We start from the raw sequence: 26,920 nt of genomic DNA on the forward strand, positions 1-26,920 counted from the left end.
GTTGCACTCTGGTGCCTGCAGTCCGGGGACTTGTGCCCCCAGATGTGCCAGGACTACCAGGACATTTACCACAGGGGTAAGGAGTTTGGGTGAATCCAAGAAAAATAAGCCTAAAACTTTCTGTGCAGTGGTGAACCTTTCAATTTCCCCCATGTAGTCTTGGTTTTGTTCTTATGTTGGTGTGGTGGGTTGACCCTGGCTGAATGCCATGTGCCCACCAAGCTGCTCCATCACTCCTCTCCTCAGCAGGATGGGGGGGGGGGGGGGCGAGGGGGGAGAAAATAACATTTAGAACTTGTGGGTCGAGATAAATGCAGTTTAATAAAACAAAAGCAAAGGCCATGCAGAAGGAAAAGGAAACAAAAATATTTATTCTCTACTTCCCATCAACAGGATGTCCAGCCATTGCCTGGGAGGCCTCAGTGAAGTGTAGCAACTGGACTAGAAGACAAATGCCTTAATAATGAATGCCCCCATTCCTTCCTCCCTTCTCTTAGCTTTTATTGCTGGGCATGACATCATATGGTATGGAGTATCTCTTCGGTCATCTTGGGACAGCTGTTCTGGATGTGTCCCCTCCTACCCTCTTTCCTACTCCCAGCCTAGTGGCCTTTGTGGGTTAGGGGAATGGTAGAGAGACATCCAGGATGCTGTGAGGGCTGCTGGGGGGAAGTTAGCTCCACCCCAGCCAGGCTCAAGGCAGTTGGTGATCCTCACTGAAGATCACAGCCAGCGCATCACAGCTGGTAACATTTGCACAAATTTTCTCTTAAATGGGCACAGTGACACAGATTCTTTCCTAAATGTGCACAGCATTTTAACACCTGCGGACTACGGGTCTCATCTGGGAGAAGTACTTTGCAGATCTGCCCAGTTTAACTACCTTAAATCTTAGTGTGATTTTCCCTTCCTTCTTCTACCACTAATTGTACAGGCATGTAGAGGCAGAACTAGCCAAGTCAGTCCCTATTTTTAGCAAATTCTAATTAAAATAACCCAGGCAAATAATCTCTCAAGAGAGACATTGTACTTACTGTAATGAATAATTTATTAACAAACAATAAATAGATTGCATAGAGAATTTTACTGAGTTATTATTAAATCATACATTAAGTCTTAAATAATGTCAGAGTGTATCCTACTCTCTGCACTGCGCTGGTGGTGTTGGTTTGGTGGTAATGAATGGGCACACAGGGAATGAGAAGGACATTCACCTTCATTGAATAGACAGGAATCTAAGGTGACAAGGAAAAGCCTGATACACCTGAAGCCCTTTCAGAAGCTGTAGCACTTCATGGACCGTTATTTCTACTTTTCCATTTTCCTCTCTCCTGCCTAGTCCCCATGTTGTGCTGCTTCTTGCCCAGCAGCACCACCTGACTGTACCTCCTGCTCCTCCTGCCACTTTTTGGCTTTCTCTAGCCACCAGCAGATAGAAATCAATTGTTGCTGCTAGTTACAGGCCAGGTCCTGCTTTCCCTCACATACGAGCAGCCCCTGAAGCAGGCTGCCAGGTTCCAGTATTTCAGCAAGGAGAAGCCAGTCCCACGTACGTCAACGGTGACAGGCAGCCTGCACTTCAGCACTGCGATCCTCCGCTACCGCGGCATCCGGGAGGCAACGAGTGCAGTAAAGCAAACCTTTCCCAATGAATGAGTTGTAGACATAAGGTCCACAGTCAGCAAACAGGTGTGTACTTTCAAATCCGGTCATTTAAAAAGTATTAACAAGTGTATAATGAAACAGCTGAAGTAATCTACGCCCTCGCACGACAGCATCTCAGCATGGAGAACATGAACAGCACTTGCCTCCTCTGGCAGGCTGAGACTAGTATTCCCCGAACTGTCCATAAACCCTGCTGAACTAAGCAATACTGCAGGCAGCCTGACAACCAGCCTCCCCTTCAGAGATCAACAGATGCCCAGTGACCTCCTCCCAGAGCGAGCTGCAGAGAAGGGATCCTCAGAGTGATGGAGGATGAGCATACCCTTCAGTAGACTGGAGATTGCTGCCTGCTCTGATCTGTTACCACACAGTGAAGACACAAGGACTGTCACTAGAAGCTGTCCACGGCATCTTTGGGAAACTTGCACAAGCCATGCTGAACCATGTGCCACTCTCTTGTAGCTCCGCTATTTAAATCTTCCTGAAAAAGCCATCCCTCTCTGACTGAGAAGGACTTCCAGATGAATATGAAAGACAAGGCTCAGGCTTGGAGGGAGGCCAAGTGTTCCAGTCCAGGAAGGCCCAATTTGCTCCCATGGGATTCATCTGTAAAAAGAGAAAAGAGACTCTGCCTGGTTCTAAATGAACCGTGTCAAACCAGTGTTAGCAGGTTAGCTGGGAAAATCCATCTGATATTCATTCTGTGCTCCTTCCTGTGGGCATCTTTCACCTTCTAGGCGTACCTGTTCATGGGGGTTTCAAGTACCAGTGGTGCAGTCCCAGTGGTGGGTAATTTCACCTACACCGGTTGGACTGGGAAGTGGGAGGGATTCTGGGGGTGGTCAGGACCACTGAGATTCAGGATTAGGCTTGGGGCCTTTCGGCAAAAAGCTGTGATCTTAAGGCATCCATTTACCCCACTTCGGTTGTTCACATGAGTGACTGCGTCCCGTATCACTCCAACCACCACATTCATAGGGTTTCAGGAAGCACTTAAGACCGTTTGTCCTTTCCACTATCCCATTTGCTTGTGGATAATAGGGAGTGTAGAAAACCCATACAATCCCTTCTCCAGCAGCCCAGTCCTGGACCACCTTGGCTGCGAAGTGGGAGCCGTTAGCCAGTTGAATGGGCTGTGGTTTGGGGATGAAGCTAAACCATGTTCAAGGCTTTCACTGTGTTCTCCTCTGTAGCTCGAACTAGGCCCGATACCACCTCTACCCCTACCATGACATAGTGTTTTCCCTCAGATTTTTGAAAAGAACCAGTATAATCTACCTGCCGGGCCTCCAAGAGCCCTTTCCCCTGTCTCAAATGTAGAGGCGGCTCTTCCAAAGGGTGTTTGTCCAAGCAGCCATGGCACTGCTCACAGGCAAGAGATACAGGTACGATGATTTTCTTGAGAAGCCGCCAGTGCTGCGGGCATTTCGGGCGAGCGGGAGTCAGATTCAAATACTCATGGAGTTCAAGATCTGATCCGTTTATTGTACAAACCAGGTACACTTTTATAAGGCACTCTATAAGCGTGTGATAATATGATTGGCTATTCTACAAGCGTATAATAATATGATTGGTTAACAATTGTTTATTGGCAAGATTTCTGTTTCTACTTCTTCAGGCACGTAGGCTCTTTTCTGTTGTTTCCCAGCTCCTCTTATCGCGTCCTGCTGGCCCTGGTTTTGTGAAGCATCTGCAATTTGTTCCTCCCTCTTCATTCCACTGTTCTGATCGTGCCCTCGTCTTATTTCTTCAGTATTTTTCCACTTGCTTCAAAGTTCAGTATAATCATTCAACACAGCAAGAGCCCCAACACGCCAGCCTCTAGTCTGAGCTTCTTGATAGAAGATCTTTAGCTCCAGTCCCCTTTTAAGGTGTAATCATTCTAACAGCCCTTCCCAGTCTTCCAATTCAGTGTCGCTTCATAGGGGAGCAAGCCTGGATAACTCGTCTGCCCCACTGTTCCCCTGACGGGCTGTAGCTTCATCCTTTTGGTAGGAAGCTACCCACACCATTGCAAAATTTCCCTGTTTCGCCATGTTTAATGTATCTTGCCATTTTTCCTTTTGCAACACAGGTACTTGATTGACTTTCCACCCATTCTGTTCCCAAAATGGAAGCCATTCAGTACATCCCTTAAAGACAGCGAAAAAGCCAGTATAGATACGGATGGGAGAAGGAGAGTATGCCTCATGCTGGAAAACACTCCACACTGCTATCAGTTCTCCTGCTTGGGCACTACCATCCCCTTCAGGGATTATTTTTTCTTCAGTTTTTATGTCCAAGGCAACGGCTCAATATTTCCGTATCTTACCCTCTTGTTTAGCAGAGGCATCTGTAAACCAAACATTCTGTAAGTGTCCTGAAAACTGGGGGGCAACTTGCACCACAGGGGAAATTGTACCATTTTCAGTTTTCAAAGCAGCTTCTTCCTGAATAGCCAAGGTCTTGGCAGCACCCTCTGAAACATCAGAAATATTGCAGCAATGTTCTGTCTGAGCATACCATTTCCGCACCGAGGCTCATTGTGCCACCCTGTCAGTGGGTTGTGTCCCAGTCAACACGGGTTTTGTCACCTTAAAAGGACCTGTGAGCCCTATCGGTTGTTTACACCTGGTGCGTTCAGCCTCTCACAGGGCTAACTGACGACAAATAAACCCTTTTCCCAGGGGGACTACCATTTCTCAGCATCCTTAAAGCTGTGAGAGTAGAACCCAATAGGTCGAGTGGGTTTCAGGACTGTTTTGCCAGTAGTGTTGATAAGCCTGACTGGGCAAATCCCCGTTCAATACGGACTGGGTCAGAAGGGCGTGCTGGGCCAAGAGCCTGATGGTTGGCAGCCTCAGATACCTAATAGCTGCAGGACTTCATGGCACAGGGTCCGGTCCCACTACACTGCTTTTCCTAACAGGTCATATAAAGGCCTTGCAATGATAGAAAAATCATGAATATACTTTCTCTAGAATACAAGCAATCACTGTGTATGCTGTAACTCTTTCTTTGTTTCATGCATTTTAATCTGGTCTAGGGTGGAAAGAGTATCTTGAGGAATGCATGTCCTCCTTTCCACCAAATTCCCAAAAACTTTACTTCATTTGCTGGTACCTGGATTTTCTTGAGTGGGATTTTTAACCCCAGGCTTTCCAGGTGTTTAAGAATTTTATCCTGCATTGTTTGAACCCTATCTACCTGGCTTCCTCCTATAAGCAAATCATCAATATATTAGTAAATTTTAGCCCCTTCCTCCAAAGGAATTAATCCTAATTCTCACACTCAGGTGTGGTGAGCTAGGGTAGGAGAATGCTTGTATCTTTGAGGAAGCTGGGTGAAGGTAAACTGTTGTCCTCCCCAAGTAAATGGGAAGCATTCCTGGTCCTCAGATTGCAAGGGGACCACAAAAACCAAGTCTTTGACATCAAGATTTGCCATAATGGGATGAGCTTGTTCCTGGATAGCTGCTATAAGCTCGGCGATGTTTGGCACAGCTGTTAAGGGGCCTGAGTTAGCATTAAGCCTTCAATAGCCTACAGTTAGTCTCCATTTCCCATTTGGCTTACCAACTGGCCATACCAGGAGTTAAAAGGAGAGTGGGCTGGCACTACAATTCCCTGTTCCTTTAACTCCTCCAGTACTGTGGTTATCCCTTCCCGTGCCCCTAAGAGTAGCAGACAGGGTTTGACATTTGTCAGTGGTGAGGGAGAGAGCAAAGGTGCAGTGTGTACAAGCCGTCTACCTATAGATGGGCTGCCAAATGTCCAATTCCTCCCCTTATCATCAATCTACACCTTACTTTTCAGAATATCGAGTCCTAAAAGGTTAAGCAGGAAAGGCCCCTCAACCATCATTACCGAAGTGGCTGTGTTCTCCCCTTCTCCCTGGCTAACAGCAAACCAACAGTAGCCAGTGTCTGTGCTTAAACAGTACCAAAAGCATCTGCAACGAATGTACACCACTTAGACAAGCTTATGCCACTTTGTACTGCATTTTCAGTTTTAATAGCTGAAATTTGGGCTTCACTATCTACCAGGAACGTTATTGGTACTAGCTTAGGCTCCACAAAGCAAAAAACCTTGGTGATTTTCAGTGACCCACCTAAGGTATACCCACCCTTCGCTCCCCTGCTCGCTGCAACGGGGCAAAGGAGTTAGTTTTCTGTCCTTTGCTCCAGTAAGGGGGCACTAGGAACAGGATTCTCATCCTTAATTGGTGGACTTTCTGGCCATCCTAACACCAGCTTCTCCAGTTTATCAGTCGGCAGCCCATTCGTAAGATCTCGGGGGATACCCTTCCGCCACCCCATAGTCCACAGACTTAGGTGTGTGTCCTGTATCTCTCTCACTCGGTGGTGCTACAAGAGACACCCTTTTACTGTTAGCTGGGTGTGGGGGAGGTTTTGGTTCTGTGTGCCTTAACCCTTTAGGGTCCATTTTAGTAGGTGGAGCGGTAACGGTTGTATTTTCACCTGTAAGTAATTAATTCCTGAGAAACTTTTCCCCAAGTCCACACTTTCTTCAGGTTTTACAATTAGGGGTTGTTATTACTTCTAATGCAGCAACAGCCCTTTCACCCTGGGACACTACCTGTATTTTCCCTTGTAACTGGATACCAATAGCTTTTAGGGAATCGGGGAGGCCCCTTATGAGAGAGGTCTTCCGTTTGGGGTCGACCAGCATCATCACTGGAGATTCCTGTTTGAGTCTAAGCTTCTGGTTTTACGTTGTTTGCAGGCATGCCGCCTTCTGTACATTTTCTACTAGCTGGTTGACTGTCCCCACAAGAGCAAGGGGATCCCTGCTTTCCAGAGGGTTAAGACCTCCTGACCAAAAAGCTGCTCTTTGGCTTACGGACCAGGGTGCACAGCTGTTAGAACCACTCCTGGGCCCCAGTAGCCCTTGGCTTCTTTTTCACTTAACAATACCTGATCCCCCTCCAACAATGACACTCTCCAAACATACTTTGCCTTTGACTCCTTAGGAGCACGGCCAAAATCCTTTTTCCGTTTAGCCAGATCAGTAGCAGAATATGGACTTTAGTAGTAATTTGAGGGAATTTGTCCTTGTCATCCTCTTATTTAAATTCAGTTTTGATCAAGGACCTCAGAGAACAAGCGGGGACATCCAGTTTGTCCAACCCTAATTTTGCTTCCTCTAGCTCATTATTAGGGTATTGAATCTTTTTACAGGTTTTGGAGAGCTGTCCTTGCCAGCAAGGAGTTGCTCTTTTAAAGTGGATTGTAAATAACTCACCTAGGTTTTTACCTCTTCTCATTGCTCCTTTAAGCTCTCTACTTGCCCTTGCAAGGACTGGACCAGACCCTGTAACGATTGTATGACTTGGGATTCTACTGTGCACTGCCGTTCCTTGGCTTCCACAGCTGCGACTAGGCTAGTGCCCAATAGGGTACAAAGAATTGGTTTTCCTTTTCCAGGCCAGAGTTTTCCATCCTTTTATAAGGCGCTAATTCAGCCCGTTACTCTCTGCAAATTATGCCAATTTTTTCTGTGCCCAGTTCATGCCTGGTACTGAGGCACAACCATCATATTTCTCTAAGAAGTTATACAAAACGTCTCTGCCTTCAGGGATGGTTTTATTGTCACTCGTATCTGAAAGGCAGAGTGATTGTCTCAGGCAGACAACCCGTTTGTTTCTACAAATCCACCCGTTCCATCCCCGAGAGGTACTCATGTAATACTAAGCGAGTGAAATGTGGCTGTTTCACTTCAGGGTACCCTGTCTGTGACGCCAATTTCATGTTCCAGTCCAGGAAGACCCAAGCCAGGAAGATTCATTGTTACACCCAGAGTGAGATTTAGACACAAACGAGGTCAAATGCCACTAATCAAGAAAATGTATTGTGTGCTTATATAAACAAAACATTCACATGTTGTGGTAAGAAAATAGCAATAGGAAAGAGAGGGAAGGATAGGAAAGGAGGAAATCTAGCGAGCAGTCGGGATAGAATTGCAAGAGATATGCACCATGCACCACCATGGATCCAGCGGCATCCCGTTGGTCTGCAGCCTCCACGTTGTTGTTGTTGGGTCTCTGGATTGCCATTTACTGTTTGGTGGCACAGACTCTCACAGGGAGTTCAGGGGGGCCATTTCCCAGACAAGGGCACATACCTTGTCCTTACAAGACACGTACCACGTTCCTCCATGGGGCACATGCAATTACTGCACAGGTAGGGGTGATCATCCATGCCTACAGGCACATCCCTCACAGCAGCGTGGCCCTTCCTTGCCCCTGGCTGAAAACTGACGTCAGGCAGCTGTTGGCTCCTTCTCTGTTCACAACTGTTAAGTCTTGCAGGAGTTCAGCTAACAAGCTTTGAGACAGTTTGAGGTACAGTCTCTCACACCAAGTTAACACAAGCACCAAAAAGCTGTGAATTCTGGAAAGGAGAATAGATGCTTCTGCAGCTCAGCAGGGCACCCTGGCTGCCCCAGCCACTACCAGATTACCACAGCACGCCATTTCCTGACTCCTTTCTCATAAGCTTATGCTAACTACAAATTCACTGGGAGGCTTGCTTGGACTTTCGCAGTAAATACTAGGTTGAATTTCCCAAGCTGTTAGGCCAGACTGAAAGGCTGAAAAGCTGTCTCTTGTTGTGCTTTCCGAAGGCAGTTAGCAGACAGTAGAAGAATTCATGCAGGAATGGCTGGCTCTGCTTATGCCAGTAACTCACTCATGAAAAAAAGTACACAGCACACTTGGCATTGCTTCCTCCAGCTACACTGCAACATGAAGTTGTCTCTGCAAGTAAAAGCCATGGAAGTTGCTACGTGCCAGGGAACCTCCACTGAACCAGTGGAACGAGGATTGGACAGGGCTTCAAGACACATACTGTCTTTCCTCCTACCCCAAGACAGGCATAGCTAAAGCCAGTGGCTCAAGCTGACCTCTTGATGACAGCACACCATGCAGGCACATATGAAGTGGCTATTAGCACTGCTCCAAAACTGTCTTCATAAAAGATCTGGACAACTTGCTACACTGAAATACTTTCTAAAAGGAGGCAGATACTAAAGGGACCAACTCCAAGAAAACCAGAACAAGAATAGTTGTTTACCATGAACTATGACGATTATCCAAAGAATAGTTCCTGAGAGGGAAGTAATTTTTACAAATTGTGTCCATTATAAGCACTAGAAGTGAAATGGCAAAATCTACAGCTGATCCACAGTTACAGACAAATGTCCAAACCAGAAGACCAGATGACATGTACAGAACTTAGGTTTTTATTTTACAAGCTACTGTACGGACAGCTGAGCACCAATAAGCAGTAATATCAACTACAGCAGACAGCTGAGGACCTGATGATGTAAATGGTTAAACCTTCACCTCCGCATCAAATGTGGAGTTTTTTCAGGGAAATACAAGCCTGCAGCTGGCTTTCTAAATGATAAAGCCATGTCCCTCCATTATGTAAAAATGCTCGTGAAGCTTGAAGTACACACACACATTACTTCAGTCTCGAATCTATTAATTCAGCTGACAACAGTGTAGTAATTTGAAAAAAGTTCTTCTCCTTGCTTGATGTCTCTGAGAGTGACAAGCACTACACACCTCAGGTGACTGTAAAAAAAGGAAAAGCAAAACATGTGGATGTGAATAATTATAATTCCCTTTGAATTTTTTAAATTCTTCATGGCAAGGAGCTGAAACAATGGCTCTGTCTAGATTAATTTTGAGAGTAACATGCATAATGCAGGCCAGAGAGCCTGGAAAAACAACACTGAAATACAGATAGCAAATATAAGCAAAGCCAATATAATTACCAAAAAAAGCAAAGCCTATGTGGGTATGCAAATAATGTTTCCACTCATACAATTACTCAGAAATTAATTAGTCGGGATAGAGGAAAAGACACACAGACAGGAGGAGAAGCTACAGCAAAGTTCATAGAGCATAAATCATTCCTGTAGACTTGCCCACCCACAGGTGCTAGGCTGGCTAAACCCACTCCCAGCCAAACAACATCCAGAAAGACAGCTCTGAACGGCATCAGAGACCTGCTGCAATCTACAACGATGGGTGAATTCTCCATAAACCCCAAGCAGAAATCACTGGCTGGTAAACAGTTTTCTTACAGATATATTTAGGAACCTACCCCCCTAAACTTCCTTTAAGTAAATGACCGTGCCCTAAAGCGGAAGTATTTATTCTAGGAAGGACAGCACATTCTTCTGATGCTGAGGAACATGAGAGTCAAGAACAGCATCAATGCAAACAGTGACCACTACTAAGAAATTTACCGTGAGGCCATACTGAAACAAATCAAGCAACAACAACAAAAAGGTAAACAAGCACTAACAACTTTTACAAGACAGAAAAAGATTTAGAAACCAGATTACCTATGTTGTCAGCACAGTAAACATCAATACCAAAGCAGGCAGCTAGAAGCAGATGGAATCTTTTCTCTAGTGGCTGTAACTCTGTAACACTGGGAGAATTAACAACTGGAAGATGGTACTACCTTGGACAGATTCCAAGCAAGAGAGCAAAATTGCCCCTTCCTGAAATGGTCCCGTAACTTGGCTCTGCTCACTACACTTTCACACTTCAAGTAGAGCATCCAGGCTTCCTGAAAGTTCAGTCTTACTGCTTCTTTTATTAGCATTTATTTATCTATCTATCCGCAGATTACAAGTGCATCTTCAACCTTGCCTCAACAAAGTCTAAGTTGAATCAGAAAAGCCATTTTACCAATATCCACTGTAACTTTCACCAACCAAATTTCAGTTTTAAACTAGCTCCAAAATTACATTAAAAGTCTAGGCGATCTGCCCTAAAAGCTTTATACATCGTCTAGATTAACAGGATTATTTAGTTCCTGAAGGTAGCAACTGGGCCAGAAGAACAATTTCTTGGGTGTGTTAAATTCAGGACCAACATTACATCTTTCTTACAGCTTCAAAGTTATTCTTGACTACATCCCAGTACAGGACACTCACTTCCAGACATACTGTCTGTCCTTGTTGTCCATATTGCTCCTTGTGTATGTTCATCTAATTGTCAAAAATTGTCACTTTTCACCATTTCCAAACAAAAATCTGAGAAAGATTTCTAAGTGTTTTAATTTCTCAAAGAGCTGGATTTTCAAGTCATAATGAGAATGTTGTAATTGTGTCTACCTAAAAGTCATATGCCTTTATACTCCGCAGTATTTCACTTGTCTCAATACAAATTAATTTTAGTTTTTTTCTTGCAAATTCATCTGCTTATTCCTCACATAAGCAGAAGGCATGGAGAACAGGAGAGTAAGAAGACTAAATCTAAGCTACCTTAGAAGGTCTTTGACTGGTTAAGGGTTGCTAAATACATATTTGAAATACACGCTGAAAAACCTCAGTACTGTAATACAAGCAAATACAAGCAAAATATAACTAGTGCTTTATGGAATTCAGAAGAATCACACTATCATGCAACCACTGCCTCTAAAACCATTGTCTTCAGAGCTATGCTGATCTCATTTGCAAAGACGTGGAAAAAGGAATAAAATGAACAGAAATAGTTCCATAAATCACTTAAAATTAGTCTACTCAAAGTGCTAACTCTTCCATACAGGTGCACGCTTTTGTGTCGTTCATCTTCATATGGAATATATTGTTCTTCAACCATGTTTCTTTTTTTACACACACAGTATACATTATATCATACAAATATATGGGCTCTTAGATGTGCTGCTAACCTCTCTATGTCATGGCTGTAGACGATGTTTGGAAGATACTGTTTCAGTTCTATTGGAAAATACCGCGGCACATCAAACTCCTGATAACACACGTTGGCTGCTTTTTCTAGAAATAAAAAAAAAGGGGGGGGGGGAAAGGTCTCTATGAGATTGAGAAAATCTTAAGTAGGGTTTAGAGATGTGTAAAAATATCAAATGTACTGCTGCAAAAGTACCAGACGCTTCATCAAGCCTGAAAACCATGCCTCTGTTGGTAGCTACTACACTCCTCTGAAGTCCTATTTTGAATTTATGCAAGAGATACATAACGAACTATAGAAGCTTAAATCCATCCTTACTGCATTAAACAGGATGACCTGATTATGAACATTTATATGAAGGGGCACAACTTGCATAGTACCAGGGGCAGGTTACAGCATTGCTCAAATGTTGTTAATATATAACATTTGCTTTTACAGTTAAAAAATAAGTCTTGAAAAAATTTTCCTGGTGGCAAAATAAGTCCTAAATATCCCACAGAGAAAAGAAGGGAATCTTCTTTACAAGGACACTGGACCTGGAAGAAGCAGTTTCACAGGACAGCCCTTTGTCTCCATGTCAATCAATACCTGGTTCACTTCTCTAGCAACCTTTCTGGATGCTACTTGGAGGCTGAGTATCTTTAGTGCAATGCATGCTCTGAAAGCTACTTAGAAGCCAGGTAAGGTAGCAAATCAACTTTCTGTATCTCACAACCATTTCCCTGAGTTATTTATTCTCCCAGACCTTAAGAGCAACATATACTGTGTGAGACAAAATAAATAGTTCCTTTCCTCATGTCCAACAGCTAGATCATACCAAGTTTTCTAGATTTTGCACAGAAACATAAGGAAATCTAAAAAAAGTATTATAGTTCAAACTAAGCAGTGGTGGATTCTTACTGCATGTCACTGTGCGTATGGTTTTCTCATGAAGCCTTCTGGAATCATACTGGGGAACTTGATCTGCAATTTTGTGTACTGCCTGAGCACAGTGGTCCTTTGCCAGATACCCTTTCCCACCATCACACTTTGGGATGTATGCCTTTCATTCTACGAAATGAAGGAGGGAGAGTGGGGAAATCAGTGAAAGAAGCACGAGGCTATATGAAGCATTGCTGTGCTAGCGGATTCTAACACCCAGCTGTCACAAAAGGCCTCGGAAGCAATCCTGTAAGTCCTTACCTTGTTTTAAACAGCACTATTACCCCCAAGATCAGTATCTGATTCTCTGTGTCACCTCCAAAATGATTTATGTCCAAAAAGACAAACTCAAGCCTGGAAAATTTACCTGGCAACTTACCATGTGTACAGTTGTTGACGTACTGTCCCACAGCCAGTGGGTTTTGCAAGGCAGCTGTAAGCCAGCTTTCATCGCTCATTTGGAATGGGCCAAGTTGATCTCTCCTGCTGCAAGACCTGAAACAACCAACAGTGGTAACATGAATCACTGCTCCTTGACAGGTTATCTGTAATTCCTCCTGTAAAAATGGACACAGTTGCTGGGCAAAGTTACAACTGTCCAGCCCGCCTGGGAGAGGGGACAACACTGGGGTGGGGCTGGATGCGCACAGACCAACACCTGGAAGACACTTTAAAAAAAATACATTTAAAACTCCCACTAGTGTGTTGTGTTTCAGACTCTGGTGGAAGAACCTGCACAAAACCACCGCTTATCATTCCAGAGATCAACATCAAGTGTTACAATTACAGAAACGTCAACACATCTCATTCACCTCTAAAGATGTGAAGGCTCATTACAGTATCAACTTCAAACTCATTCCCAGAATTGAAATCTGGTATTAGTATTCAAAGTAGGTATTATTTTGCTTGTTATTAGTTTTATTCTCATGTCATATTTAAACGCAAATTGTGACAAATTATATTTTAAGGTAAGCTAAAACAGTCCAGGCTAGCTGCAGCAAGGGAAGTTCAGACTGGACATTAAATGGTAAAGCATCTTCACCAAGAAGGCGGTCAGAGTTCAAGGAGCATCTCAACTATGCTCTTTGTCATATGGTTTAGTTGTAGGTAGTCCTGGGAGCAGCAGGGAGTTGGACTTGATCATCCCTATGGATCCCTTCCAATGTGAGTTGACGATAATAATAATGGTTACTGCTCCCTTCCTAAGTGCTGCTCATCTGTAGACCAGAGCCACCAGATTGACCCTTCTGGTATCAGCCAAGCCCACACAGAGGCTTTTTTTCTTTTTTTTTTCCAATCCATTAGGCAGACTTGAGAACAATTCAGAAGCATTTTAAAAATTTTATGCTACATACTGCTTCTATTAAAACTATTTTTTTTACAGGGAACAGTCTCTACATCAAAAGACGTCTCACTGGCATTACAGATGAAGACACAAGTATGTAACAGATCACATCCAGCAGCCTTACCCTTGTGTCGTTTGTGTTAGGAGATACACATAGGTGAATGGTACTGAAATATAATTAAATTTAGGGAAAGATAACAGGGAACTGAGACTATTACCACCACTGTTTTAGATCTGTTGAGTGATGATCCCCTGCTTCTTTTGACTGCTTACCTGTACACTGATCTTGATAGTCCTTTATCATTCCCATCAATAAGGACGCCATCTATGCACCTAAAAATAAAGGGATTGCCAAGGGACTGGAAAAAGATGGGCTCATGCTTTCTGTATACTGTACCTGTTGCAAGACAGATATGATTACTTCAGAAGAAAAGTAATGTCAGAATGGGCTTATGATATCATCCAGTCCTCTCCACACAGAAACTCAAAGGGAGATGGGGTAGTACAAAACACCTCTCTCAATTAATGACCATCAACACTTGTAAACCTACAAGTTTTTAGATGCATCTTTGTGGGATGCAAAAAGAATCTATGTGAGCTGAGACATTCCAGAGAGAGAAGCCATGGAAGGAAATCATTAAAGAGGCAGCCTGTGACCAATATCCGCGTAAGACTTCGATAAAGCATCGTAAAATGCTAGGCAAAGGCCACTCCGACGGACTGCACTCACTGCCAAACAACAGGCAGGACAGCACTGACCTGTGCACTCTCCACAGAGACCCCTCCCCAGCCAGCAGCCCTGCAGTTTCCTTCACACCCCTGAAAAAGGAAGGCATTTCAACAGCTTATCCTCTTGTGTCACTAGATGAGCTGCTAAAGGAGACCCTCCATAAGCCTGCATTTACAATATGTGCCAGAAATTTCAAGCAAGCAGCAAGGTCACAGGCTCATTCCCTGTGATTCTGATTTGAGAATTAGTGAGTTTACCAGGCAACGGTAACAGCCAGACACTCCTGCTTTGGCATGGCAAAACATGCTCCACTGCTCAGTGCTTGGCCTGGTCCCAATCCTGCAATGGTGGCAGAAGCTGCAGACCGCATGCAGGGGACGATTGTCAGGTTAAACAGAAAAATCGAAAGCATTTCAGCAGAGCTGTCCTAGCTTGGCCATACTCACAGAATTACTAATCTTTTTAAGAAATGTAAGCAAATACAGTTCCAAGACACAAGGAAAAATAACAGAAAAATGCTGATTTTCCAAACACACTTTACAGAAGAGAGTTCCACTAAATAAAGGTTTTATTTCCATTCTCTAGTTTGTATTTTGGTGCTTTGAAAAAGTTCATAGTCTTGTCTGCTGACCTGTGTGCAGATCTCTAAAACTCATTTTTCAGATCCTTATCCAAAACACAACCCCTCAAAAATTAAACTGTGTTGCTCATCTACTTGAAATTGCTCTCATACATCTGTGTTTAAAGAATTTGGAAGAACTTTTCTAGCAGCTGAAAAATCATACTTCAATTATTATTTTTTTTTATAAACAAAACCCCCCACAACATTGCTTTGCTTATTTCCAAAAGAACTCTAGTCAGCTTATACAGAAATAGTCCCATTCACCATAATTTGTGTTTTTGTTAAGGAATGACAGAAATAAACCCCATAAATTAAAAATTAGTGCAGTACTTAGTCATTCTATATTTAGATGGTTAGATATCACACCTAACTTAATCAGAAATAGGAACATTCCATTACCGGGATACATAGATACAACCGTCCCTTTTGGTACAAAACCTTTGCTAACAAAGACTCCAGTTCCAGCAGACATCAGGGAACTTTGGTCTCGACTAACAGTGAATCCTAATGTATTAAACAGAACTTCCTCTGGACTAAACACACGTTGGCTCTGATGGTCACATGAATTCACTTTTGATGGCTTCTGCTGAGAAGTCAGTAATTCCAGATATTTGCATTTGATTTCTGGAAGTAAGGCCAAAATGTGTGCTTGTCTACTGAAGTCATTTACGAACAGAGCTCTAAATATTTTCAGTAGTGTTTCAAAGACATCTTCATCAGAGATAATTTTGTCTTGGGAGCTTTTAGGAACATATCGGAGGGTCCTGTAAAGTAAAAAAATAATAACAATAGTATTTTAAAATTAAGTTTTTCCTAAATGAAACAGAGAAGAGCCACTTTACAGCAGTGACTTACACGCACTGATGTTTCAAATGAACCCAAACTCTACAGAATATCCTTTCACACCTGTCCTACTATAAAACCATCGTCTGTGTATTTACAGCAGGTTAAACCCCGCTGAGTTCTTGGTGACAAACGTATCAAAAATCAAACACACGTTATTATCAAAGTTCATAAAAAACATCTATATAGCTCGTTACACTTTAAACGAGGCGAGGACAAGTATTTCACCGACTGGGGAGATTTTAGTTTGTGCTACTTATAACAACGTCGTACTCGTTTAAACGAGTTCAAGTACCACCTGCACGTTTCAGGGGAGGGCACGCACTGCCCCCCGCACCAACACAACAAGGAAACCCCACCGGCTTTAGCGCTGAACACCTATTTACGGCACCCCAGGAGCGCCGCTCCCGCGCAGCGAGGCGGCACCCGCCCCCCGCCGGCGCTACGGCCCCTCCCGCGCGGGGAGGGGGAGGGGGGGGCGGGGTCTCGCCCGCGCGCGCCCTGCTCCGCCACGTGCTCGAGGCCCACACTCCCCGCGGGCGGCGCTCACGCCGCCGGAGGGCTGACGGGGCGGCGGGGCGGGCCTCCCTCCGCCGGGCGGCCTCGGCGGCGCCCCGGGGCTGCCCCGCTGCTCACCTGCGCTTGCGGCGGAGGTTGAGGGCCACCCAGGGCACGAAGCGGTACTTGTAGGCGTCCCAGCGCCGCCGCAGGGCCCGCAGCATGGCGCCGGGCTGCCCGCGCCCGCTCCTCACGGCGGCCCTACCCGCCACCCTCGCTGGAGCCGCGCCCGCGCAGCCGGGCCAGCCAATCCCCGCTCCGGACGCGCGGCCGTATTTGCGTACGGGGCTGCTATTGGCCGGCGTGAGGCGCGCCGCGGGCCGCCGTGACGAGCGGCGCCCCGCCCCTGAGAGCCGCCCCGGCCGGGGGGCGGGGCCGGGGAGCCACAAGTCCGTGCGCGGTGGAGGCGCGCGCCGAGCGCACGGCGGGGCGTGGGTGCCGTCCGAATTTTTCAGCATTAGTTTTTCTTCCCTCAAACTTACGTTTAAGAAGTTAATTTGTAAACCGGCAGTTGACACAGGTAATTATTTGAACACATGTTTAAATAATTATTTAACTAAAAATTATTTAAGTGAAAATAAAAAAATAAAACAAGTGTTTCAATAATAAATACATGATAATAAAAAAAAGTAATTGAATCACGGTACGAGTCCGTCCTTACAGCTGACCGACCTGAGGCGCCCTCCAGCGGCGCCCTCTGGTGCCTCCCGGGGGAGGGTGTCCGGCCCCGGGCCGGGAGCGGCTCTCACGGCGCCCGCAGTCGCAGCCGGCGGGAGGCACTTCGAAACGCAAACGCACGGGGCTGGTCACCGGTGAACGAGGACTCCGTCGGCGCCGGGCCCTGCTGCCGCGGTGGCGGACCGCGCGTGCGGATCCGGTTCGCCGTAGGTGCGGGATACTGGCGTGGGAGAGCTGAGGGCACTGGAAAATACCCTCCTGCCCCGCGGGTGCGTGCTTACGTTGTAAATACACACAGATCTCTCTCTATGTAAATAATGTTGCACGCCCCTTCGGTATTTTATTAAACAATCCCATAAGGCCAGACCCGATTCCCAAAGGAGATTTATAAATGACCTAGAAGCAGGAGCTGAACCGCACCACCCGGACAGCTCTGCGTGCAGGAGCAATCCCAGCGCTGTCACTTTCCCAAATTCATCCTGTGCCTGCCTCCAGCGATGCTGTTAGTGCCTTGGTTGGTTCACATCGTCAAACACGCGCACCAACGGCCCGGAGCTGGAACACGTTACGCTTCTGTCTGTGCTTTTGGCTGGTCTTTGGCCCTGGCGACCAGGGGCGCGGGTGGTGTGCGGTAGCATCGCAGGTGACTGCGGCCCACTCAGTGGCGTGAAGCAGCTGCAGCACCTACTGCAAACCTAACACGCCAGGCAGAAGGGATGTTACAAACCACGGGCACCAACAACTCCAGTGCACATCGGGTCAGGGCATAAGCTCTTTTGGTGCCATACACTACCATCAATTTTCTGAAAAATAAAAAAAATCTAGTGATGTAAACAATCACCCAGCAATTGATCTTCAAAAAAATTAACAAATCCCTCTTAATCATTCGTTACAAATCGTTAAGAGGTATCAAGATAAGGATAACATTATCATCTCCTTGACCATTGTTATTCCTTCTCTGGGTACCTACTTTCATAAAACTTGTATCTTTGGATGCTGCTCCTTATCTGCAGTTCTAGTTCAAACCTTCCAGTGCAGTCTAAGGCTATCTGGAATATGTGACAGAACAGGACAGCACACATCTCACTTTCTTAGGAAACTAGTTTTTTTAAAAAAAAATATCAGACTGAGCAAGTGTTTGAGAATTGGTTGTGGGGCGAACAGAGAAATCAAGCCTCAGACCGCTGCCAAGGCTTATACTCCTATGTCTGGACCCGAACTCTTGCCAAGAATTTGGCCTTTTGTGAGGCAGGCCTACCAAAGCAATGAAACAAGCAGAATTAACTCCCCCTCCCAAAGCCTTGCAAATATTTATAAATTGCCTCTTGATCTACTCCATATTAACTTTATTTCTGTTGTTGGCCTTGCACATCTTCTCCAAGAAGAGGCACCCAGCGATGTACATTGCAAACTGAATTAACTGAGGGAAATAAAAGGAAATGCCACAGTGGCCACCTCAGCATGCTTTCTTGCCATCTTCTGGCATTTCTTGGTAACGACAGGGAAGGAAGGTCCCGGTCCCCAACCTGAATTCAACATTTCAGCAGCTGTGTGCCATAACAAGAAAACAACATGCACGTCAGCCACAGTAGATGCATATTGTGGCTCTTAAAAGCAAGACTGCCACATTAATGATTCAGCTCAGCAAGGAAGAGAAAGCAGCGAGAGAAAAGCCAGTAAGGGAAATAACGGTGTCTGGAGAGGTGGGCAGAGTCCGAACAGCCATGCGTACAAGTTGCCCGCTCATATGATGAAGAGATACACGATCCTTGCAACACTCCAACACGTTCTGGAAGCAGTTGTTTACCTTTCAATGAGAACTTGCGATGACAGAACACTGTCAGCCTTCAACCTACAACCGTCACGTAGAAAACAAACTGTAACTTTCCTACCAGAGAAATCAAAACGGGCAGAGTTTACTATCTGCCTGTGGAAGAACCAAACGTGTCCTTTGCAAACGAAGACATTTGGTTCTGTAAGTAGGTGTCTGACATTTACTGCCCGCTGCCAGGGACAGGTGATCTCTGCCATGCCTTGTTCCTAGAAAGGAGTTGGCAACAGTGCTGCAAGATTCAGTTCTATAGTAAATCAAATAAAGGAAGATACACTACACTCTGTTTATCTTTTATTTAATCCTTGTCATAAAGGAAAATTGACAGCATTTCTGTTAGTACATTCTTCTGATTTTAAAAATCAGATATTGGAATTAATCTGAAAATTTCTGCTGCCAATTGGCACGTTCATCTATCTGAAGAAAGTCACATAAGCAACGCAAACTATGAAGTGGTGAGTCTTAAAAACACAGAATTTAGTAGACAAAGGCTACAGAACACCTGAACTTAATTTTCAACTATCAAAAAATGGATTAATTTTAAAAATATTAAAAAAAAATCATGAACAAGACAAGCAACTGCTTGAAAGTCCTAGCTTTGCAGTATGTATTCAGATTGTCTGAAAAAGCAAAGGCTTACGTTTGCTACTTGAATCACAAGCAACAATAATTTCAGTGAAAACATCAAATAGCAGATTAACTTCCAAGATACACCTCCAATGGCTCCAGGACTGGTGTAACCAAACTGGCTCACCTAACCTGGTAATTAAGTTACATTTGTAGCAATGCAAATATGAGACATTTAGTGTTTGATCCAAGGGCATAAATGAGGTTCATAGATACAGTATTATTGTAAGGGAAGTTCCTACCTTTATTAGTAATTAAAAAAAAAAATAGTGTTTGTTGCTGCCCTTTAGCTAAGCACTCTATGGATACACCCAAGATATAAGTCTATCAGCCAATACTCATTCATGTGTGTCATTTAATATTAGAAACTGCTTCATATATTGAATGTTGCATCGGAAATTGTGAATAAAATATTTCTGGTACACTTCACTGTTTATACGCATCAGTAAACGAATGTGTTTACATTACAAAAGCAAAGGACACTATTTGTTCAAAAACTTTTATTTACTATAAAGACAAACCACCAAAATACGTACAAATTATACTATATAAAATTGGTTCAATGGGGTAAAAACTTTTAATTAAAATATCTTGATATATTTAAAATAACAAAGGATACAATGAAGCCAAATTTCTTAACCCAGAGATTTCTGTAAAATTTGCTTGCACAGTAAGGTGCTAATAGAAGTTAGCCCTTAAGCCCTGGAAGTCTTAGGAATCAGTCACATAGCAAATATAATTTCATTGTGAAAGTGAACTTTGGTAGAAGAAACTCTATAGGACACCTGAGGTAGTAGAAACTGGAATAAACAGCAGTAGACATTATTTACAACTTAAGTACCAAATAACATTAAGAACACAAAAAAAAATAATTACACAATACAATTTTCAGTCCAGCTTTGATCCAAAGAAAATAAGAATATTACATCACATCTGCATTTTAAAAACACCACAATTACCAGCAAGCCAAGGGAAACACAGACAAACTCAAACAAATGCTTTTGGACACCTAGAGGCAGTTTGAGTTTGAAATGTGGTAGGCATGGTGATCTACAAAGTAATACTGATTAGCTGAGGTTCATCAGTTTATACAGTTTACATTTCTGCCAGAAACAGTATTAATCTGACAACTGATCTTCCAGTACATAAATTGGCAAGAGTGCATCCTTTAAAGCTTGCACATAAGAAAGACTTGGAAACAATCTTATTAGAATGAGAAATTCTAAAGTGGTCAAAAAAAAAAAAAAAAAGAGTCAAGTACAAAATACAAAACAGAGCTACCAAACTTCACATTTCGGTATTATCTTTTTAACTCTTCAAAGTCTGCCAATCTTCCAAAACAAAGGAATGTAAAATTTCCAAAAGAAACATTCACAACTAATGACACTGCTTTTTTTATTAGTATGAGCACTATCATTCCTGTAAACTTATCTTTAAGATGTTTTAATTCCAATTTGTATTGTATATTTTTAAGGTACTATAGCTTATTTAGTTTGTCCTGAGTCTTTGAAAATAACCAATTCTATTTCAGTCCAACAATCCAACTGGCTTCTGAAGAGTTAAAACACAAACAGTATTTATTTTCCAAAAAGAATAAACACAATCAATATTCGATTTAAAAAGATCCCCCTTTTAAAAAAGCAAAAGAAAAGCTGCCATTTTCCTTCAGGATTACATGCATCAGAATCTAAAAACCTGCCTTTAAAATAATTTTAAAAACATGTTTTTTTTAAAAAAAACACACACCTGCTAAAAAACCACAAGTTTTGCACTACAGGTGAAGCTTTACTTCACATTTTACTTTATCTTGCTTTTCAAGTCCAAGTTTGTTTCTTGTTAAAATAAATACCTTTCTTATGGTAATATTTTTAACATTTTCAAATAATATTATCACTAAATGGCTACAGTAAATCGATGATGTATGGCAGAAGGAAAACAGCAGGTAAAACTTAGTTATCAGTAGAGAACATGACCTCAGTTTTGTTACACAAAGGATGAGATTTTCTCATAGTTGGCACGTGCTCCCACTAAGTACAGGTCAGTCTCCCCAAAAATTTAGTGGGAGCTGGGTTTCGAGCCTTTGACATGAAACCTCTCTACATGATTTGCCAGAAGAAAATGCTATATGAAAAGAAGGCTCAACGATTTAGGATGATTCAGACTAGGTTGTTTTATGCAGAACAATCTTGTTTTTCCTGGTTTATCTTTTAAATCACCTACACTATCAGAGCCTTCAACACTGCCTTGTTGAAGGCAGCATTTTATTTTTTCCAGATTTCCAGCAAATCTGTTTTAAAAAAATACCTTGTGTCAGCAAGATATTTCATGACACAGCTTGCATCTTTTTCTAAAGACTATTTTAAAAGATCCCCTTTCCCTCAAAGTTAAAAAAAAAAACAACAAACACTAACAAAACAATGCAAGCAAACTTTTAATTTCAAAAGAAATTACATGGCCAGCAGTAAACGCACAGTGAACCATAACTGCCTGCTCTTACTTTAAGGAAGGCAAAAAAGTCTTTTTTATGAAGTATTCATTAATGTTTGGATTTGTTACTCAGAGAACTTTGTGTGCTTAAAAGGAACAGATACAGAACTTCCTTTTAACCAGTCCTGAAAACTGATTTATTGCAGAACTCTGCTTACATCTACATGACGTGAACTGGAACTGATTGCTATATCCAAAAAGATCTTGAGCCCCTCAGCTCCTAATATTGCTGAAAAAGTGCTCCAAATAAAATAAAAATCATTTATCTGCTAAATAATCATGCAGATTTAAGGACAAATGCTTTTGTGTTCACATAGAGCCAGATGTTTGAAAAGGCACAGTTTACAAATCTCTGCACAAGTTCTGAAACGTTGCATACTAAGCTTAGGTAAAGATCTCGATTTGTCAATCACATACTTAGGTAGGGTCCTCCACTTGCCTTAAGTCCTTGATGTATCTGTCATTAAGGCTAGCAGAATATAATTGCTGTGCTTAACTGCACTGCAGGACAGTTATTGTATATTCAGTAGCATCTTCTTCAGTATATTAGCCTTATACATAAGTAGCTACCATGTAGTACGGAAGACTGGGTGTTTCAGCAGTTCCCTTGATGGGGGTCTGTCCTGAGGTTGAAGTTCCAAACACCGAAGAGTCACGTCTTTCAAGCCAGGAGACAGATGTGTTGGGATTGATGGAGCAGTAGTTGCACTAGCAATCTGAACAAAGGGAAAAAAAATTTTAGAGGCCAGTAAATTCTTAAGCCCCCTTTCCTACTCCAAAAGCCTTCCACAAGCTGATCATTTTTGGCTAACAAGTTATATTTATGAGTTTTTGCTCCACTTAGCATATTTCCTACCGCAGTTTCAAGATTACATTACTGCTTCCATTTTATAAAATGGATCTTAACTTGCCCTTATGCCTACTGCCTTTCACAGTCTGCCTCTCTCACTTTTTCTCTATATTTTCTTCTCACAGCAAGATTCTGCAGTGACCATCTGCTGAGCAGGCCATAAGAAAAGCTCTCATGCTATACGTATGGATATTCTTTAGTCTACTAGTTGCTACCACTGCCAACTGGCCTAAGCCAACATGGAGATGTATTAAGCTGAGCAATGTTACATTATGATACATTAAGCTGGGTATGCTCTCTTGCACTGCCTTTACCACATTTCTGCTACCACCCCAGGATGCAGATCACTCGCAACCAAATTAATTTTGGTTAATTAAGTTAAGCAAGGCGATTGAGAGGCACCACCAGATTCACACAGACACAAGACAATTACAAACTCCTATCACAGTGATATGTACCTAACTAGAATACATCTCAATACCGCTGTGCTAGTTCTGTTTTGTGGGAACACTTTCTTCACCCATGCTAGTGAAAATGCAAATAATCCCCTTCTCCACTTGCAGCAGTATTTTCTACAGTCATACCTTATTCAAATCAGTCAGGAGTTGAACTGTAGAAACATGAATGCCAACATGGATGACTAGAAAAGGGAGCAGCAACATTCATACAGAGCGTGGCATAATAGTAAAAATCTTTCAGCAAAATCTGAACGTGGAACATCAGGTTTTTACCGAAGGACATTCCCCACTATGAAGTATGAATACATACATACATGTTTTATGGTGGAAAAACTTCTTTTGCTCCTGTATTTTACAGGATTGTAAGAAAGAGTTCAAATCCTAGTGTGCTGTCTAGAGTCAAGGTCAACTCATCCCCAGATATTTTTTTAGCCTGTTACACTACGTATTTATATCTTACAACAGGGCTTTTCCTGCATATTATTGTGTTGGAAGCCTTTTTTTTTTTTGAACAAGTATAATTATGTTGGTATCAGTATTGATTTTGTACTAACAGCTCCAGTATTAAGAAGAGCTACTGGAACAACCCCTACTAGTATACTTTTCTAAAATTCACATTACTGTATATGAAATTAGGCAGCACCTCTTGCAGCATAATGGCAGCAATAAAATACCTCACCTTAAATATCAGAGCAAGATGATTGGAGTGTTTCTCTGCATTCCAGGGAGGTTTAGCACAAGCCATTTCTATAACAACACAGCCAACGCTCCACACATCACAGCTCCTACCATACTGCTGGCCTCTCAGAACCTGGACAGACAAACAGACCAAAGCTTAGATTATCTGCTTCGGCGTCTCTTAACTGTAAATACTTTAGATGCAAAAAAATATTATTAACCAAGTGCATTCTGATTAACGTTTCAGGTTGAGAATGTGATCAGTGATGTAAATGGCACAAGATTTACACAGCTGTAGAGAGCTTGTAAATAAAATGCCTGATAAGGGACAAAGCCAAGTTAGCTTCTGACCAAATGGTCATTTGGGTTCTCATAACAATATTCATGATAGGTACATCTTGTAACAAACTACTTAAAACAACTTCGACAGAGAGAAATAAGTGTCATCATGTTGGAATCATTCCTATTCTTTATAAAAAGCACATTTAAAACATGTTTGAAGCATTTACAGCAATTTTCTGTTATTTAGAATTAGCTTAGAGTGCAAACAAACTTTTGGAAGTAACTTCCCAAACTGGTTTCTTACCTCTGGTGCCATAAATGCAATAGTTCCCAACAACTGTCCCTGAAACTCCCCAGCACCAGTTCCTTTTGATGCCAACCTGGCTGCAGCTCCAAAATCAGCAATTCTTAATCTATGACCTGTGCTGTCAATTAGCAAATTGGCACCTGTCAACAGCACAATAAAAATACTGCTAGTTGGCTTTCTATTAAAGGCAAAAGGGTGAACATTTCAGAACTATAAATAGGCTGACATTCCCCACCCCCAATATCATGGAAATAAAAAAAATCAAGGACACTGTCTACTAATGTCACTTTTCTGTTATGCCTGAATGATACTGCACACAGCTTGGGGCTGTCAGAGATTTAGAGAAGCAATCAAACTTTCAAAGTAGGGCAAACACAGGATTCTGGAACAACGCCTGGAGATGGAATAATGAAAGGAAACAGTGACCTAAAACCCTGGAGGTTTTCATTGCCTGCAGCTCCCTATGAAATTTAAACTTACTTCAGCCTTAAGCAACTTTGAATTGTCTTGGAGAGAATTACAGAACAATTGAAGTTTTCCTATTTTAAGATGACTATTAAAGACAAATATTTGTCATTACTATGCTGCTACTTATATGGATATCTCTCCAGTTCATGGACAGCTATAGTGACATTAAAGGGAAAAGTTCATTAAGACAGGTATTCCCCAATAAAGTCCACATATTCCTCAAACACAGTACAACTATATTTATGTTCAATTAGGACGAAGGAAGAAAACTCATCACAGTATTCCTATATATTAGAAACCTGACCTCTATCTTGGCTTGTTCACAGATTTTAGCATCAATTCAGTGTAAACATCTACATTAATTTAACTAGCAATCTTTAAAACTATATGGCAACTCCGTATTTTGAATAAATTGACAAAAACAATTTTTCTAAACTATTGGCATGGGTAGCAAATATCCCCAAGCATGCTATGAACGTTCTGATTAATTTTAGCAACTAAAGGTTCTTAAGAATGATCAGACAAGCCCAACAGAAATACCACTCTTGAGATGGTGTCTGAAAGAAGCAATAGGTCTCAAGCCAAAATAGATGCTGCTTTCTGAATATTCTTTCTTAAAAGATATTCTAAGTAATTCTCACCTTTAACATCTCTATGGATTATCTGATTCTCATGGAGGTAAGAAAGGCCACGTAACAGTTGTTCTATGTAATTAATAATAACAGATTCTTTGAAGGCTCCATATTTACTTAACAAATGAGCAACTGAACCCCCTAGAAGATAAAAAATACATTGTATTAACACTTATATTTTGTACTAGTAGAATGCAACACTGCCCACTAAAATTGGAACTTGCTATTGGTGTTCCTAATTTGTAAGTACATTTCTCCCCTGCCAAAAAACCAAACCAAAACAAAAGTTTCACAGGCAAAAGGTAATATACTTGGTTACTTCATTACTTTCTACCTGGAACTGTATACATTAAAGACTTAAGTCTTCATGCTTCCTAATGGTTTCATACTTCCTTAAAAGAATGTACAATTCCTTTTGTGTACAAAGAAAGTACTCTTGCTAGTAAAAACTTACACATTTATTCACATTTTGCATTTACATTTATGCTGCAGAACACTAGCTTTCTTTGGGGCAATAGACAGGTGCAGTCTCCAGTAAGTGTTCCCTTTAAGGATCTTAATTTACTTTTGTTACCACCCAAGTACCAATATATACAAGCAATGAGCAAACAAGGAAAAGCAGTATCTTCCTCTGTTTTCCAAAATTGGTACATAGAGCCTCAAGATTTTGGATTTCCATTGTGTCTGTCAAACTATACTAATCTAACTTTGGCTTGAATGAGGTAAAGACAAATCCTGACATTTACTTATCTGAATAATATTATCTTGGAAAAAATGTTCTTTAAAAAGTTAAGTACTTTTAGTTTCGAGAAAATATTTTCTGCACTACTTCTTGTAGTAACACATACTTGGGCTTTGCTTGTTAGCACTCTGGTATTTCTAAGTGGTTTCTGCCAAAGAACTTAAGACAAGGTACAAAGCTTTCTTTTCTGAAGAATAAGGATGTATCCAAATCTAGTCTTGGTAAGTGGACAACAACAATATATAATCCCATTCATAAAAATCAATAAAGCTCCTTCTTAACAAAAAGATACATATTTTCTTGTCCCTGCTTTATACAATAATGAGAAATTTCACTAAATTAGCACTTAAAATACATTTAAAATTTGAACAAGTTTTTCTCAAAGCATCCTGCTTACTACCTATTATTAGAAATTTACTTTAAAGTCTAAAATGCCTTTGCATGTCACCTCACACAATTTTTATGAAGATGCGTGAGACAAA

General features: G+C 42.2%; 2 protein-coding genes across 5 annotated transcripts in view; both read right to left on the bottom strand.

Moving 5' to 3' along the window:
- Window positions 1–356: 356 nt before the first annotated feature.
- On the bottom strand, window positions 357–16,612 carry SETD9 (SET domain containing 9). 3 transcript variants are annotated; one of them, XM_040580361.1, is made up of 6 exons: window positions 16,477–16,612; window positions 15,397–15,761; window positions 13,919–14,042; window positions 12,680–12,795; window positions 11,360–11,465; window positions 358–2,271 (listed from the first exon to the last, which is right to left on the bottom strand). In XM_040580361.1, exons 1-6 carry the CDS (start codon window positions 16,560–16,562, stop codon window positions 2,268–2,270), a joined length of 801 nt encoding a protein of 266 aa, XP_040436295.1. In that variant the 5' UTR covers window positions 16,563–16,612; the 3' UTR covers window positions 358–2,267. The 3 variants fall into 3 exon arrangements, with proteins under 3 accessions (XP_040436296.1, XP_040436295.1, XP_040436294.1); XM_040580360.1 differs by lacking the exon at window positions 358–2,271 and adding an exon at window positions 8,884–9,243; XM_040580362.1 differs by lacking the exon at window positions 11,360–11,465 and having other exon boundaries at window positions 357–2,271.
- A 3,407-nt stretch (window positions 16,613–20,019) lies between these two features.
- The window catches only part of MAP3K1 (mitogen-activated protein kinase kinase kinase 1), a 60,337-nt gene continuing 53,436 nt past the window's right edge, over window positions 20,020–26,920 (bottom strand). For both annotated transcript variants that reach the window (XM_040579911.1, XM_040579910.1), the window contains exons 17-20: window positions 25,706–25,837; window positions 24,594–24,736; window positions 24,009–24,140; window positions 20,020–22,737 (exon numbers count right to left, since the gene is read on the bottom strand). In XM_040579911.1, the coding sequence (XP_040435845.1) occupies window positions 22,588–22,737; window positions 24,009–24,140; window positions 24,594–24,736; window positions 25,706–25,837 (557 nt within the window). In that variant the 3' untranslated portion in view covers window positions 20,020–22,587. The remainder of the gene's footprint in view (window positions 22,738–24,008; window positions 24,141–24,593; window positions 24,737–25,705; window positions 25,838–26,920) is intronic.

Source organism: Falco naumanni, chromosome Z (genome assembly GCF_017639655.2).
Source record: "Falco naumanni isolate bFalNau1 chromosome Z, bFalNau1.pat, whole genome shotgun sequence".
Lineage (NCBI taxonomy): Eukaryota > Metazoa > Chordata > Aves > Falconiformes > Falconidae > Falco > Falco naumanni.

Coding starts and splice junctions, on each gene's coding strand:
- SETD9 (XM_040580360.1), bottom strand. CDS start 16,562: ATGCTGCGGGCCCTGCGGCGGCGCTGGGACGCCTACAAGTACCGCTTC. Junction 15,762..16,476: donor AACCTCCGCCGCAAGCGCAG/GTGAGCAGCGGG, acceptor TTTACTTTACAG/GACCCTCCGATATGTTCCTA. Junction 11,466..12,679: donor CGTCAACAACTGTACACATG/GTAAGTTGCCAG, acceptor TTTTATTTCTAG/AAAAAGCAGCCAACGTGTGT.